Source organism: Mchenga conophoros, linkage group LG1, assembly GCF_057382185.1.
Source record: "Mchenga conophoros isolate Kocher_MC1m ecotype Shallow Benthic linkage group LG1, M_conophoros_male_GT1.1, whole genome shotgun sequence".
Classification (NCBI taxonomy): Eukaryota; Metazoa; Chordata; class Actinopteri; order Cichliformes; family Cichlidae; genus Mchenga; species Mchenga conophoros.
In genome coordinates, this window is record NC_140526.1 from 25,391,633 (window position 1) to 25,408,321 (window position 16,689).

A 16,689-nucleotide genomic window follows, 5' to 3' on the forward strand; every position below is an offset into this window, starting at 1 on the left:
TTGTCGCGGGTTTTCAGACCCCCTTAGCGACTTTTTTTCTAAAAAGTGACTAGAGACAAATTTGGCGACTTTTCCTGGTGTTATTGGAAACTTATTTATGACGACTTTTTGACGTGAAAGGGCGTGTTGCTCTTACTCTCAACAAGCAGCGATGCTGCCGTGGGCACTTCACCCGTGCTAAAGCGCAAACGGGCGGAGGATAGTCCTCCCCCAGCTGCAGGAGATGTTCACACCTATGCGTCCAAACTGCAAATGAACCGTGCATGAGCGAAGCCGCTGCTCCGCACTGACTGTAACGCAGTCAGTTCTTCTTTTACTGTTATGCTGTTTTGTGGATCACAAGGTTTAAAACTACTTATAAACACACACACATAAAGTAACTCCACCAGAGTGCCTATTTCGGGTCACGTTTGCCAGTCGAAGCCCGGATAAAGGAGCGGGGTTGGAATTGTGACATTAAACAACAATAATTGCTAAAAGAAATTTAATTTGTAGTTCTAGATAAATTCTAAATGTATTTAGGACGTTTTTTTGCTCACTTTATGTCTCTTCCACGAAGTTATTTCTCTTTCCAACAGCGTAGGTCACAATTACATTAGCATGACCAATTATGCAAATTAGGTGATGACGTCATTTAGCGACTTCTAGCGACTTTTAGGAAAGCCAATAGCGATTTTCCCTACTGAGGAGTTGGCAACACTGTCCTCAACCCTACCTCTCCAAATAGTCAGTCTGAGCTTTCCCTTATTGCTAATGTTGTCCATTCTCGTCACTCCCAGTGAAAATAAGATTTTCAGCTCTGCCACGGTCTCCAGCCTCAGAACTAATAGTAAGCAAGTGCCTTGACGGTGGTTTCGCCATAATAACTATTAATGAGTAATTAATGAGTGAGCAAGTGAATGTCTGAAGGGCACAGTGTTGGAGGGGGAGCATGAACATTGTGTGCTTTTGAAGACAGGAAGAAACAGAGCTCCTGAAGCTGGAGGAAACCCATAAAAGCAGGGAGAATATTTTCAAATTCCACAGAGACGGGAACAAAGGACTCTTGCTGTGAGGGATCAATGCTAACCACTGAGCTGAGAAGCCACAAGTCAGAGATTTCATGTTCCCCACTTCAAAGTGTTGCTAATCACTTTAAGAAGACTGTAAATATTGGAGCAACCGACACACACCATGTGGTGTAATCTGTACACTCAAATCTATATTTTCATGTAAATGTTTAACCTTTACATCTTATTTCCCCCTATTAGACAAAACTGAGTTAAACAGCTAACTGAAAATGAGCCATAGCATTACCAAAATGCCAGTGGCACGGCAGCCTGCCAGCTCACAAACCATTACGACTCTCATTTTATTTCCAGTAAAATGACACATGTGACCTAACTTTGGTGAAGAGCCATTAAGTGATCATTGTTTGCAAGTTTCACTAACATTTGACGAATACTCTTGGAGTACAGACCCTTATAAACTGTGATGAGCAAAAAAAATAGACAAAAACACCACTTTAAGAACATGATATATTTGCTAACATAATTGGAAAAACACACAAAAACCCAAAAAGATGACAGAAGATCCCGACATACAACTGAAAGATGGAGCATTTCAGAATTCCAAAATCTTCTTCACATTACAACACTATTAAATTTCAGTCCCTCAGGTGTGTCACACCCTCTGTGGAAAGTGAAATTTGCCCGTGAAGCGTCCGTGGTTGTGCAGGTCGAAGGGGCTGAGCACCCTCCTGATGCCCAGCATGTTGCCCTGTGCGATCTTCTTAAAGCTCCAGGGATTCTGGTTGTTCTGCTCCATGTCAGCTTGTTTCTTATGCAGGGCTGCTAGACTCTCTTTGCTCATTACCTGGAATAAAGACATGAGAATACTGTTACCACAGAGAACCAGTGGGTAAAAACTGCGGTCACTTCTAATCAAATCGCATCATCTGAAAACAGTTCAGACTTTTTCTCCCACCAGCGCATGCCTTATCTGTGATCTCACCTTCGCAGGAAAAGGAAGCTTCTTTGCCACTTCAGTCAAGATGTGCTCGACCTCGCCCAGCTCCACCTTTCCTCCCACCTCCACGATCAAACGTCCGTAACGAACCGGTGTCACGTAGTGGTCGATGGCTCCCTTGCCCCCACCCATGCGCTGACCCAGACCTTTCCGCGTGATGGGCTTGTAAGGGGCGTTGATGCGCCACATTGCAAACGTGGTCCGGGCGTCCATCTTTCGATTGATCGTAAGACGCATCATCTCTATATGACCCCAGTGGAGGTACCCACCTCCCAAGGCCTGTATATCAGATCAGAGAAAACAGGTCACTTAGTGTCATTCTCTATTTTTTAACTATTTAAAAAAAACATATGGCAGCACACAGATTAAACCAGGCAGCAACTCTTAAGTCAGTTTAATGCCAAAAACTGCAGTCCCTGAAATCAATCCACATAAAAACCCATTTTAAAGAAGCCAACATCGGCACAAAACATTCTGGCACAAAAAGCGGCTTTGTTTCCCATCACTCACTTTCACCATCTACCCGCGCCAAACTGACAAATACCTCACTTCATTTAAACTGTGTAAAAGGCTTAAAGTTACCATGCTGTGGCCGCTGTGTGACAGACAGGTGCCGTTTCATCTCATTTAACTTGCAGGTGTACTGTTAAGTTTTTCCAGCAAGTACTTTAAAAAAAATATCTTGGGTAAAATTAAAAAAGAACCAGGTTGAGTCACCTTTTATTTTAACTATAAATCTTGATCAGCACAGAACAAACAAAATGTCAAGGCACTTAGTCATATCCTGTAAAACATGCAACACTACTGTCAGCCATATCTAAAGTAAGATAAATGCACTCACCACAATAGCGTACTGTCCCGTGGTGAAGGTATTTGCAGATTTAGCTGGGCCCTGGATATCCCACAGCTTCTTTGCCTCTTTCTTGGCCTTTTTTAAGTTCGGCACCTTGTTCAAAAACTTCAGTTTGGGCTTGTCTGGCAGCACCACATCTGTAGAGGATAAAAACAGGCACGAAGGAACATGTCACATATTTACATATTTACCTGCTACTGAACACCAGAACTGAGGGTGCTGGATGCAAATAAAAAGGTTGCTATGTGGAGAAGGGTTGGGATTGGAGCTCTAACTGCTATACTAATAGTCCACGCAACACTCATGGTGAAAACTGCACCTCCGGCACAATTTCCTCCACGGGTGTTTTGGATCAGAGGCGACCTTTTCACAACAGAAAGGAGTGAATTGACGCATGCAAAGTGTGAATTGTGTTGCCATGACACATCTAGAAGAAACCCAAACCCTAAAGATTTGTACAGCCCTGCTACAGGCACATTTATGTCAGCAATGTTTGTAGGAAAACTATAGATGTCTTCCCACTGTTCATGTTTACATCGCAGTGCAGTCTGATTGGTGACCTTTCCAAATCTACAGTGAGATGAACGTGTTTCACCTTTTCAATTTTGAACCTGTGCATAACTGAGAAAGTATTTATTACACAGCGTGCTGCGGGGAAAAGCCTGTTCTAACGTTTGAGTCTAAGGTTTATTTTTTAACACCTGGCGGCTTTTTTGCTTCTCATCCGTAAATACTCTGCATACTCTTTCACATGATTCAGTTTATTTTGAAAAGTCTCAACAGGATCTTGAGCTTTATTGTGAAAGGTTCATGTGGAAAATAAACAAGCGGACATGCGCTTGTCCGTCTGTAGTGTGGTTATATTAAATATAAGAGAAAGAGAGAACTTTAAGAAATTAATAGAGCCATGAAAAAATATTGACGTAAACAGTTTATTTTGCGACACCATGAAACAAACTATAGCGTAAAATGAACCGATAGATGTTTTTATATAGTCATCCGATATATAAATCGTTATATCAAACAGCCCTATTCACATGAATCATAACTACTGACTCATGCACATCTGGTATATCCCTCTGCATGATTTTTGAACCAATAAATATATTTCAGGTTTTCTTAATAGGCGGAGAAATCAGCATATAAAGGCCCGCAGGTTGAGAGTTGGGGTTACTTTTGAAAGCTTCATGCTGTGATTTAAGTCATGGTTGGGGTTGTTTAATGAGAATGAAGCATGACTCTGGACCAGCAGTGTAAAGCCATAAAAATTAAACAGCCTGACACAAATAAGTGAAAAGAAGATGAATAATTACCACTGTAGTCTGGAGGGATTTCATATGTCTTCAGCCCTGCAGAGAGGACTTTCAAGTAGCTGTGCAAAGGACCTGTGGAGTAAACCACACGTGAGACAACTGTGCAAGAGGAATTTTGTGGTTTTCAGAAACAAAACAAGTCTTACTTGTGTAGGCTGTTATATTTACGAAAAATATGCTTGAAGCAAGTCTGCGGTGAACTTGTCTTCATCTGAAACTGATGTTGTCATGTCCTGTGTGGAAAATCTATTTACTGTGTGTCCAGCTTTTACAGGAAGTCAGCTGCTCTTTGTACATGTGCAGCTTATTGTTAACTGCAGGTTTCTTGTTTGGCATAATGTAATTATCATATCCTGTTGAATAAAATTAATATGGCATTTCTGTCATAGAAGTGCTTCAGTAGCCAAATGTCTAATCACTTCAATCAGCCTCAGCGTTAAGGACCTTGGGGGTCCAAGTCCTGTCCAAGTCCTGCATGCCGAGTGAAAAATTGCCAAAGCTCTGCTGATTCAATAACCTCAGAGCCCCAAACCTCATCTCCTTACCATCAGCTCAAAAACTTAGTGCAAGAGCAAGGTTTCCACAGCTGACCAAATCCTGTAGTATGCATGTGTGAGTGGCCCAGTTGCCCAGTTTTAAGGCAGGACCTCACTCATAAACTGCAAAACAAGTGAAAATGTGTTGGAAGACACCGTGCCCTTACAGTCACTGTACTAGTGTGTGGTGAGCTCACTGATCCACATCGGCACCAGAGAGAACATCTCTCATGATTTCTCTCTGTAGTCTTGTGACTGCTTCTCTACGAGCCTACTTACACCCATCCATGGATTGGTGTAATTGTGTGTATGGTGTGGTTTAAAGTAACCACACCATACACACAGTAATGCACAGCGGTGCATTACTGCACTGTGATATACGAATGAACTCACTCTTTATTTTTAATTGTTGTGTTTACTGGCTGGTTGCCCGTCTAGTTGATAACCCTGGCCAGGATCCTGTCTTCATACACTGCCTTTCTTTATGGGCTAACTGTGTAACGTTAGCATGGAAAATAAGGTTTACACAGTTTAGCTGCAGTCTCGTCTACCTAGTAGTGAATGTCGGTAACCTAATCAAAATGCCCCGTTTCCACCTTTACCTGGAGGTTAACGTTATGATGAGGTTACCATTAGCTAGCTTGTATTACCTTGTAGGTGACTGCTGGTTTGACAGATTCCGGTCAGCCCGCCGGCAGCAGCTTTAATGAGGGAGAGCATGATGTTAGCGTTGAAATGGACCCTACAAACACCAAACAGTCATTCCGTGTGGTACATATACGAGCATTTTAGGTGTGTGAATAATATAAAATTCTACAAACACCACGTTGGACAAATGGTCGCTGCCATCGCGGAGTTACTGTAAGACTTCCGGCACAAAAAGAAACATTTCCGGTGTTCGTGTCTTTCACAATAAAAGTATTACAGCCCTCTTTCTGGCTTTTTCTTGTCATTATTATCATTAATCTGATATATTTAATGTGATATAAACATATCACATGAAAGTACAAAATCTATTGTGGTATTTGATTTATATACACATTTAGCACATGAGTTCAGAAGCTGACACAGTAAAAATCCACCTTAACCTCCTAAGACTCGAACTCTTTCATGGCATGCATTTTTAATTTCTCTTTGATATTTGGGCTGATTGGGACCTGAGAAGTTTAAAAACAAAGAATTGCCAGATTTATTTTTTTTTTACCTGATTTTTTTTTTCTGACAAAAAATGAGATGCACATATGAGGATATTTGTTTTAAATTTCAATAGAACAGTAGCAGTATCATGTCCTCGTAAGTGAATATCAGGCCCTTGTAGAGCAAAATTTTGTATTTTGGTCTAGAGGACCCAAAATGTTATGTCCACATATGTGAACACCAGGTCCTAGGAGGACTAATAAGGTTAATAGATCTCAACCTACTTCTATTATCCACCTATGGGGGATTTTAGACGTATGCACACTGCTCTATGGAAGTTTTTTTTTGTGCCACTGGAACAAACAAAAGTTTAGAAAATAATACATTTTTGCCACCCATAAGTTTAAACTTTCTAAATAATCATCTGAAATTTTCAACTTACTAACTCACCTTGTTGAGAAACTTGAACTCAAAATTGAAAAAAAAAATAATAATGTAAAATTTCAAATTAAGTTGACAATTTGAGATGAAAATTTCAACTTATCTCTGCCAATCAATCGTGTTTGTTTCAGTGGCAGAAACAAGCTTCTATACCACAGTCCACTGCTGTCATCAGAAGATCAAATTTAATTACCTTACCCTTACATTAACACCAGTGATCCTAAGAAACTTGTTCTAAACAGGTAGAAAATGCAAACTCCACACAGACAGACACCTGTCCAACAGGAGGGCTGAGCCGAGAGAACGCAGAGAAAAATGATGGTTGAAATTTTATTATAACAGCAGAGCATGCACAGTGGATAAATGTGCCATCTCGCTGCTGATATACATTGGTTTACCACAGGAAACGCTAACACAGTGCATCAAAACTCACGCCTATCAAACGTGTGAAGAAGGCAGAAAAAAACAAAAAACACCAAAATTATATTTTTCACTGATAAAAAATTTTTTTTAGTGTTAACAAAATAAACTATGAAACATTTGACAAATCCCACTACAGAGTGCGCACCTGCCATTACTTAACACAGGTAAAATTTGAACTCATTCCAGTTTTTCCAGCCTCCCACATAGTTCTGTTAAAAACTGGTAGAGACTACCCTGCAGTCAAACTCTTTACATCCCTTAGGTTTGCATTTCCTATATCATCAAATATTTGCAAAACACTTCTGTTGATATCTGTTTTTACTAACCCGCAATCCTCCTTACTGTCACACTCCCTGTCTAAGTGAATTAGAAGAACCTTTAAAGTATCAGGAGTAGAAACAGTAAAGGCAAAAACACTGTCGGTAATTTGATCTCTACAACAAGAACAACAACAAAAAAAGAATAAATGTTCAACAGTCTTTAAATCAGAGGCACTTTAGTATTCCTCAAACAGCTACTTTGTGGTTCAAAGTCTGAATGTCTCTTGTTACTCATTCAGCAGCCGTCAGTGCTACTCTGCAGAGCTTCTTGCCCATCACATAATGAATAAAGTCACCGATTCTAAATCCCGTGGTAGAGGAGATCATATTTGGGAATATTTTGAGGATCTATGGGACTCTGGACGATCATTTTCCCCCGCATGGCTCCTCTGTAGATCACTTCAATCAGGTCCATGAAATCTTGCTTGGTTTTGAAGCTGCCAACGAACTTGGTGTGATCTGGAGAGCTGAAAGACAAACAATTATTAACAACTGTTGGCCTTATTCTGACTCTTTGCGCATCAGCAGTAGCTTATACTTTTGGTATGTGTTGATATGTATCCACAAAATTGACATTGATTATTCTTAAGTTGAAAGTCATGCCATCAAAATGAATTTGAAAAAAGTCTGAAATCCCTTATTTCTTTATAATTAGGAACGGAAATACAACGTTAATGAAACGTGTCAAAATAAATAGAGCATCAGAGTTTGTAAAATTCGAATGAGTTTGAAAGTCAATATTTGGTATGACCACCTTTATTCTTCAACACAACCTGAACTCTCTTAGGCAAGCTTTTATATAACATCTGTAAACAGCCTTCAGGAATGGCAAATGGCAAATATTTGTATAGCGCTTTTACTAGTCCCGCCTAGGGACCCCAAAGCACTTTACACACCCAGTCATCCACCCATTCACACACACATTCACACACTGGTGATGGCAAGCTACATTGTAGCCACAGCTGCCCTGGGGCAGACTGACAGGCAAGCTTTTATATAACATCTGTAAACAGCCTTCAGGAATGAATGTTCTGTTGTCTGTCAAGATCGACGCGATGGGCAGAGCCGTGAGTACTCAAACCGTGCTTATTGAACGCAATATGGATAAGATCTTGGAGAAGCTCACAGCTCTGCAAAGAGAACTGGATAGACCTGGGGACCAGTGATGGATATTAGATCACCTGCGAAATCAAATGCAGCCCGGTCACTCTAACCTTAAACCAAACAACCATCATCTTATTCAGCTACCCGGCCGTCAGCTTAGAAGGCTTCAAGGCCGAAAGCTGGCTGGAACAACTCCCCCTGATAACAGGACTGTGATTTGACCCTCTGGCCACATCCTTCAAGGCCAACTGCGGTGGCTGGAGAACTGCTGACTTTTGCTTAGAACTGGGTGAAAGGACGCTCTCTTTTCAGTTGATACAGGATACACACACGCACACAGACACACGTAATCAGACACAGATATACAATCACCCTCCTCCCCCTCCAAGCGGCTCCGATGCACGTCCTTTATGTTATATGGTGGTGTGAAGACTCATGTGCTCTCTGTGCTGAGGTGTTTTTTTTCTGTTCTCAAACTGTCGTCCTGTAGTAGCTCAGTCTGGGTGGAGTTCTTTTTCCTCCTCATATTCCATCATATATTGCATATTCATTGCTTCCATCCTACCTCTCTTGACATGTCTTCCCAATGTGAAGTATGGGATTTGTATGTACAGTCAGAAAGGGTCCAATCTCACTGCATATGCACGTAAATGGCTATCTATCTACATATCTAAGATGACCCCACAGTGCTTAAATAATGCTAAGGTCTGGGCTTTTGGGGGGCCAATTCATGACTGATAATTTTCCATGTTTTTTTTTTTTTTTCTCTATCCAGGTATACTTGGATTTAGGGGTGGGTTTAAAAAAAAACTGATTTCCTGATTCAAATCTCTTAATTTGAATAATGTGATATTGATTCATTATTCAAAATTCATTGAACCAGCAGCTAAGAAGATAAGAACTACACTTCTGTTTAATACACATTGCCATGCAGTTCCTCTTACTTTGGCAGTTTTGCTTCCACCATGATAAAAATCACACTTCCCGCACAGCTCTCTCTCTGTACTTCAAGACCAGTTTACCATCAAAAAAATCTCTGGTTTCTGCCTTATTTGGTGGCTTATTAAACACCAGTCTGTGTAACTTGACTTCCTACAGTTTTTTCATATGTATTTTAAGGGAACACTGCACAGCATGATCACAAATGCTATGTTTTCAGCTAATAGCTATTTGTAATACACCTTGTAGGTGAAAAGTGCCAATTAATGTCTGTTATCTTTTGCACATATCATAGATTCAATTAAATAAGCAGAGACACATAAGGTGTTTTTGCTGCCTAAAGACACAATGTGTGCGTGTGTGTGTTTTAGATTACTTCTTTGCTAAGTAATCTTTTAAGCGTTTGTTTAACAAAACAAAAAAAAAAACTCAAGAAAGTCTGGCAAGGAAAATGTAACTGAGGGGTAGCTCAGTGGCCCTCGATAATCACTCGGGTCACTTCCCTGGTTCAAGCTATTCGACTGCTTCAAACTAATGTCTTCTTATAGTGATTTTAGGTTAATGTCATTCTGAGCCCTAGGTCCACTCACCCATAATCGACCTTCATGTGCTGTCCGTTGAAGAAGAAGACAGTGGAGGGGATGTAGCTTATGTCGAAGTATCTCGTGTAAATGGGAGCTTTATCAACATCGACGATGTAAATGGACGCCATGTTACTCAAGTCGTGGGCCGTTTTAGAGAGCTACAACAGAAAGACAGGAGACACATGAGCTAAAGTAGAGAGTGAGCAGTTATTATTTACATTCATGTCACCGTTTCAGCTTACTATCTCGTCGAGCTGCAGACACACCGAGTCATCGTCCCTGCCGAACCGTAAAACCACGACTTTTTCTGCCACCCCTTTAATGACTTCGTCGATATCTTTTTTGCACGTTAATTTGGGCAAAAACAAACTCATTTTGAGGCTAACGAGCTAACGTCTCCCCCTGTACGGTTGTTTTACTTCCGGGAGGGAAGTGCGTCATCATTGCGTCGTGTGCGACACCATCAAATATCCGCCTTAACTTTAATTAGAGACACTGTGGAAATAATTTAAATAAGCTGTGGTTTATAATTTACTATATCATATTACCATTTAAATATATTGTATAGATTTAGCTGGCTAAAAACGGCTCGTGTTCTCTTCTCAACAAAGACAATCGATGCTGTGCCACCTCGTTGTTTCCTCTACGACACATTATAGTGTGACACCGTGACCTTCTTCCCTAGTGTTTGAGAAGCCTGGCCGTCAACACATGTGAGCACACGTCTGAGAACGTTCTGGACTCTGAGTGAGATGTTGCCGTTACTTGTAATACTTGAATAACAGCGGAAGTCTGGGAGAAGCGCTTCTGTAAACACAGTCTGGCTCTCCTGGTTTTCTAAGCAGCTCTTGTTTCGTTTCATTTGTGGCGATGTTGCTGCGGCTCTTCACTCCCAGAGGCTGTGCTGTTTTTTGGAAATGCGCTCATTCTGTGTCATTCTGCGCTTTCGGGAGGCAAGTGTGCAGTTTTAATACTAGCAACAGCAGGGCCAGCAGGCACAGAGCGTCCATCGCGGTGTCCATCCGCCTCCTCAGTGCTATCAGCCCAGCGGGGACAGATGCTGCGCAGACGAAAGCAGGTAAAACCCAGGAAACAGAGGCTCTAGATCTGGACAGGTGGAAGTCTGTGATGAGATCCCAGGCTGCATTTGATGAGAAGCAGGTTCAAGATGAAGCAGAGGAAAGTGATGATGATGAGAACCTGAAAGAGCCAGGAGATGATTCAAAGGACGGGTCTTCTCTGGAGGCAATGCGGGATCTGGTTGCGATGTGGCAGCAAGCTGGAAAGCTTGTACCTGAAGAGATGACTGATGAGGAGGTGGAGACACTGGCGAAGCTCACCACCAAGTCTTCCAGGAAGAAGTACCTGAAGTACCTGGCTATCAGGGAGCGCCACAAAAAGGCCCGTAAGGAGAAGCAGCAGCAGAAGGCAGCCAAGAGAGAAGCATCTTTGATGGAGAGCGGTGGAGAGGAAGGGGAGGGCGAGGGTGGACCCAGGTTGAAAAACACACTCTTCCTTCAATTCTGGGACCGTTCTCTGGACAAGCTGCTGGCGTGGAAGTCCGCTCAGTCCATGGTGTTCGGTCAGCCGCTGGTGTTTGACATGAGCTATGAGTCGCACATGTCCAGACGGGAGATCGAGAACACGGTGTCCCAGCTGATGGATGTTGAAGGGCTAAACCGGCGTGCCACTGAGCCCTACCATCTCCACTTCTGCAACCTGCAGCCAGATGGACTCTACAAGAAGGAGCTGCTCCAACGGTACGGTGCAGAGACTTGGGAGCGCCTACTCATCTCCACCTCTGAGCGGCAGCACGTTGACCTGTTCCCCCGCGAACAGCTCGTGTACCTCACTGCAGACTCGCCCAACGTCCTCCGCACCTTTGACCACTCAAAGGTTTATATCATCGGAGCTCTAGTGGACCGCTCGATCCAGAAAGGCTTATCGCTGGCCAATGCAAAGCGTCTGAAGCTGGCCACAGCCCGTTTACCCCTCGATGAGTTCCTCCACTGGGAGATGGGAGCCAAAAATCTGACTCTGGATCAGATGATCCGCATTATGCTCTCTTTCAAGGATAGAGGGAGATGGGATGAGGCGTTACAGTTTGTGCCTAAAAGGAAGCACGATGGCTTCCACCAACAACAGACGCAGACTACCAGACACAGAGCCAGAGATGATGGCGACAGGCCACCGAGGTCAGGAGAGAAAAGAAATATAAACACATTTAAAAACAAAGAGCACAGAGAGTCCGGGTTCACTGGAAGAGACAGAGAAAACACACCAGCTGGAACCAAAGTACGGACATCATTAAAGAGTGACATAGAAGCCAGAAAAAGTGGAGGCAGGAACAGGATGTGGTGGCATGAGGAGTGAGAAAACGAACTTTTGCTATTTTGTAAATGTAAATTGAAAGTGAATAAATGCTGCTTTAATGACAACAATGCAAAAGTAGAAACTACTTTGGTCTTTATTTTAGAAAAACAAAGGATGTACAGATATTTGTTGTGCATTCACTGCAGATGAAACCATCACTATTACTGCAAAGAGCAGTCGTTTCCAAAAGAGATGAAAGAAACAGCTCAGTTTTAAATACATATTTTCAATCGATTACCAGTTATTTTATTGTAATGTGTTTTGAAGCAAAAATACAGCCCTTATACATTTCTTTTTAAATAATAATAGACAAAACAAAAACGACATTAAATGAAGAGGAAAAAAAAAAAAAATGAGTCAAGGTCATTTTTGCTCTTGTAGTACCATCTGTCCACTTCCAAAATACTGTATATTAATGCATTTACATGATGAAATATACAAAATATATTAATACAGTGTTTTCCTAAATAAGGTAGCACCATTATACAGAGGAAGTGTGGCTCCTGCAGTATAGGAGGGACCCTGATTCACTTTATATACAGTCACAGTGGAAGCAGCTCACTGGAGGGGTATTTACACAACATACTTTCAAGTCTCAGGATCAAACTTACAGCTGGAATATGCAAATAAAACTCAGCACACCCTCAAAACACACTAAAGACTGGAGGCTCCGAAGGAGTATTAGTGCCACATTAAGAAAAAATTGTTTTTGATCATTTTGAGAGTAAAGTCAAAATGTGGCAATTAAAACCTTCTAAAAATGCCTTGTATAGATGAGTTACTTCAGAATTGCATTCAGTAATAAGGCAATAATTTCTCTGTTACTACATAAACACAGTGTAGTGATAAATATGAGGATGGTGCAAAACATTGCATCTGATCAGAAGAAAGAAAAGCACAAACTTGAAAGAGTTGGCTGAATTTCTGCAAACCAAAGTGGCTGGCAATGGACAGATGCAAGCATATCCAATGGTTACACCTGGGTGCAATAAAGTAGGTAAGTCACAACATACAATAAGACACCAACAGATGATCAAGTTGTTTCACTAACTCATCTACACAAGGACGTCTGTAGAAGGTATCGCAGCCGTGCCAGCTGTTTGGCTTGAAACTATAATCTCCACATTTCTACTTTCTTTTTTAAAAATAAATATATTCTCTGCTCCAGTTGCCTAGGTAACCTCCAAATGCATATACTTTCAGATAATAAGTCAATCATTCTTACAGGTAGTCACTTTAGTCGCCGGCCTGGAAGTCGAGAAAAACTGATCTTGGGTTCTGTCCATGTCCATCGCCAGTGACTATGGTCACCGATCATCACGCTGCTGTGAATCGCTTCCAGCGTGCATGTTTGCATCTCTGTTCAACGCATAACACGGACTCACCTTGATGTCACATCCCAGTGAAAAGTCTAATCATTGCGTTACGATTCCTGAATTCAGTTAAAGAGCAAATAAAAGTAACAAAATAAACAGAGCCATATATATTCCGACCATCATCTGAAATGTAAAAATAACAGTCAGGGTAAAACCACAACCAGGAGAGCAGCAACTGTCTGCTGCTGTTCCAACTAAACACAAAGCTCCAGTAACCCTCAGACTACACTCAGTCCTTTGAAATAAGCTCCAACGATGTTTGTGGTAGTCTCTGTGACCTCTACAGCACCAGGATGTCTCCTGTACAGTGCTCACAGCAGTTAAACGTAATGTTCTCGTAGCGGGTGTAAGGGTGAAACCTGCCAATGCTCTTCTTACTATTGAGGAAGTTTGAGGGGGTGGAGTCACTGAGTGGAGACTCAGCCTTGTTTTCGGAGCAGGAAATGGGATCTAAACTCTTCAGCACCTGAGACAGAAAGTGAGTGACATCTGTGAGTTTCTGGATTTTCTTACAAATGTGAGAAATTAAATATGATATTTATCATAAACAAACATGTAAAACCTTCACCTTCTCGGCCATCTTCTCAGCCGGTGTGCTGCAGAGCTGCTCAGCTGCTGCGCTGCTGCTGCTGCTTTTTGCGGCATTGGTGCTGCTGCCGCCGCTGTTACCCAGCAGGTGGGCGTTGATGGCGTCTGCTAGCTTGTGATTGGCCACCGCCAGCTCTCCCGTGCTTAGGGGTTGTGAGGTGGGATAGTACGTCTGTTGTCTGCCCCACTGCAGAGACACCAGGAGCTGCTCCAGAGATCTGAAAACACAAAAACAGGTAACGTCAACACATACTGCCATCATTCACGCCAGCATCAGGGGCTCTGAGTTCCAGTATGCTTTAAGTTTAGAGTTCTTATAATAGACACTCCAGTTTATTTAATCACTACATGTGAGTCACAATCTTACCTGTGGGTGAGCATCATGTCCCTGGAGAACTCCTCTCTCTCCAACAGCAGGTCCTGAATTGCTCCTTGTGCCTCTCTGGTCTGTCTCTGCAGAGCTGCTCTGGCATTCGTTAGTTCCTCTGCCATGACTCTGAGGAGACAACACAAATTCAAGAGTTTATTCAGCAAAACACAGATAATATATATACACACACATACATTTTTTAATTTATCTTCCACTGAATTATACTGTCCATTACCTGCTGGCCAGGAACTTGCTCCTCCAAACGTCACACTGGATACTCATTCGCTCTAGTTGCTCTGCAGTGTGTGCCAGACTCCTGCCCAGAGCCTCGTTCTCCAAAATCAGCTGATTTTTCTCCCGTGACAGGCGCTCAAAGTGGTACTGAAGGTCGTCACCCACCGACGCCACCAGCAGCTTCTTTAGCTCACGGTTCACCTAGCGCACAAATTTGATAAAACCTCCTTTTACAACTGAAAACACAAATGAGAAGTTGAACTGTCTTCTCTCTTCGTATTGTAAAGAACTTTGTCATTAAAAAGAAAAAAGCTTTAAGAATAACAAACCATATTAGTTACATTTTTGTTGTGCTCACCATTTAAAAAAAAAAAAAAAAGGGTCCTCAGTGTGTCTGATATTTAAATAATGCGTGTCAGTTTCATTGCAGCCTCACCTCTGTTTGCACACGGAGCTGATTGGACAGGCCTTCTTTGTCCTGCAGCAGCCTGCGCTCAGAGTTCTGCAGCTTCACCAGCTGTCCTCTCCAGTCCTCCACTAAATGCAGCGAAGGAGACCCCTGCTCCTCAGCCTGTTGCCCGGTCTCCCCTTTCGCCTCAGTGGCTCCTGTGCGGCTGCTCCGGCTAATAGCAGCACGTGGGACCATGATCCTCACAGCCTCCACCTCTGTGCAGGCCTCTCGAGTTACTTTCCCAAGGTGGAGCACTCCGAGTGGCTGCGGGGCAGCAGGAGGTGCTGGATGGGTAGATTTGGGGCTGCGCTTTGGGCTAGCTACTTTCACGAGGGGAACTTCAGATGGACCTGGTGGAAGTGTATCTGTGTTAACCTCCAGGATGGCTGGCGGTTTTTCAGTTTCCATGCCATCGCCAGGACCTCGGACAGGCACACTGGCAGAATCTGGAAGATAAAAAGGAACAAGAATTGTGATCACACTTTGCACTGAGTCCGATTCCTCTAACATGCGGACAGTGCAGTGGAATACATATGCCTAACAATGTTGTAAAGCTTTAATCCTTATGTGTGTCAGCTTTGTTTATGTTTCACAAAAACAGAAGCTCCGCAAACACCAAACAGCACAAGAAACGCATGAAGACGATAAAAAGACAGACTTCCATCAACTCTTGGTCAAGTTTACTTCCGCTGACTTTACAAATACCCGTGTGTAAAATGTGAACACTAGAGCACAAAGAAACCACACGTACCTCTAACAGCAGCAGTCATGGTGGAGGTGGTGTTGGTGTGAAAGGTAGTCTGTTTGGGTGAAACCCACGTCTTGATGACGTCTCGGGTGGCCCTTCGCCCTGTAATAACAACAATGGGGAAAGTGAAATATTTTTAACACCTGTCGTGTCCAATGATTAAAGAAGACCGCCAGTCAAAGGTCAGGGTTAACAGCTGAGGCTCTGAAAACGTAACGTGATAACGGTAACTTGGTAGGAAGCTAACTGTGCTAACATTAGCCGATTGCAGAGCAGCGTCAATGATAAACAACTTCGCTTTATATTAGCATTAGCTGTGTCATAATGAGTATACAAGACGCTTTTCTGTGTATTTGGTATCGTTTCTAGTGAGTTCACAGATATAATTGGATAACATACTGGGTAGAATCCTCCTCGCTTAACTAGCCGTAAGCCCCAGGCTGTTTGTTTTGCCACCGGACACAGTTGGCCTCTCGCGAGTTTCGTGTGAGATTTTTACCCTGATTTTTACCTCCCAGGCAAAACTTCCTGTTAAACCAGCAATACACCTTTCTAACCCGCTCGCCAGATGGAAATAACTGCGTAAATATTAAGCCACGTTTTTGTTTTGTAATCCTAAACTTGAATAGCTGTTACATTATCTACAAAATAATCGTTTTTGTCGAAAAAGTAGCGCAGGTCGCACGTAGCCTGTCAGATGTAACCCAGGAACTATTCCACCCAATTACTCCCCTCAACGTCACAACACACTGATCTCAGATCGGTTTATCTATCATTCTACTAACATTTCTTAAGCCTCAGCTGATTTATGGTCCGAAATAGATGCTGCGATAAACCGCTGGTGTAACAGAGTATTGATACCCCTCCCGCCCCAAGCCCGGAACCTTCATAC

At 42.5% G+C, this 16,689-nt stretch overlaps 4 protein-coding genes across 6 annotated transcripts; 1 reads left to right on the forward strand and 3 right to left on the reverse strand.

The window, feature by feature from the left end:
• Window positions 1–1,503: 1,503 nt before the first annotated feature.
• mrpl16 (mitochondrial ribosomal protein L16) lies at window positions 1,504–5,595 on the reverse strand. The gene is made up of 5 exons (XM_085271637.1): window positions 5,360–5,595; window positions 4,174–4,245; window positions 2,849–2,997; window positions 1,993–2,286; window positions 1,504–1,854 (listed from the first exon to the last, which is right to left on the reverse strand). Exons 1-5 carry the CDS (start codon window positions 5,427–5,429, stop codon window positions 1,663–1,665), a joined length of 777 nt encoding a protein of 258 aa, XP_085127763.1. The 5' UTR covers window positions 5,430–5,595; the 3' UTR covers window positions 1,504–1,662.
• A 1,008-nt stretch (window positions 5,596–6,603) lies between these two features.
• txnl4b (thioredoxin-like 4B) lies at window positions 6,604–10,118 on the reverse strand. Of its 2 annotated transcripts, none has more exons than XM_085271737.1 (3): window positions 9,924–10,118; window positions 9,664–9,815; window positions 6,604–7,497 (listed from the first exon to the last, which is right to left on the reverse strand). In XM_085271737.1, the coding sequence occupies exons 1-3, from the start codon at window positions 10,029–10,031 to the stop codon at window positions 7,332–7,334; spliced, it is 426 nt and encodes a 141-aa protein (XP_085127863.1). In that variant the 5' UTR covers window positions 10,032–10,118; the 3' UTR covers window positions 6,604–7,331. The 2 variants fall into 2 exon arrangements, with proteins under 2 accessions (XP_085127863.1, XP_085127854.1); XM_085271728.1 differs by having other exon boundaries at window positions 9,900–10,106.
• A 203-nt stretch (window positions 10,119–10,321) lies between these two features.
• On the forward strand, window positions 10,322–12,113 carry trmt10c (tRNA methyltransferase 10C, mitochondrial RNase P subunit). Its single transcript, XM_085271661.1, has one exon. It carries the CDS (start codon window positions 10,528–10,530, stop codon window positions 12,028–12,030), a length of 1,503 nt encoding a protein of 500 aa, XP_085127787.1. The 5' UTR covers window positions 10,322–10,527; the 3' UTR covers window positions 12,031–12,113.
• On the reverse strand, window positions 12,107–16,629 carry blzf1 (basic leucine zipper nuclear factor 1). 2 transcript variants are annotated; one of them, XM_085271683.1, is made up of 7 exons: window positions 16,583–16,629; window positions 15,801–15,899; window positions 15,035–15,495; window positions 14,600–14,799; window positions 14,362–14,490; window positions 13,975–14,212; window positions 12,107–13,872 (listed from the first exon to the last, which is right to left on the reverse strand). In XM_085271683.1, exons 2-7 carry the CDS (start codon window positions 15,817–15,819, stop codon window positions 13,687–13,689), a joined length of 1,233 nt encoding a protein of 410 aa, XP_085127809.1. In that variant the 5' UTR covers window positions 15,820–15,899; window positions 16,583–16,629; the 3' UTR covers window positions 12,107–13,686. The 2 variants fall into 2 exon arrangements, with proteins under 2 accessions (XP_085127809.1, XP_085127800.1); XM_085271674.1 differs by lacking the exon at window positions 16,583–16,629 and adding an exon at window positions 16,197–16,517.
• Window positions 16,630–16,689: the final 60 nt, after the last annotated feature.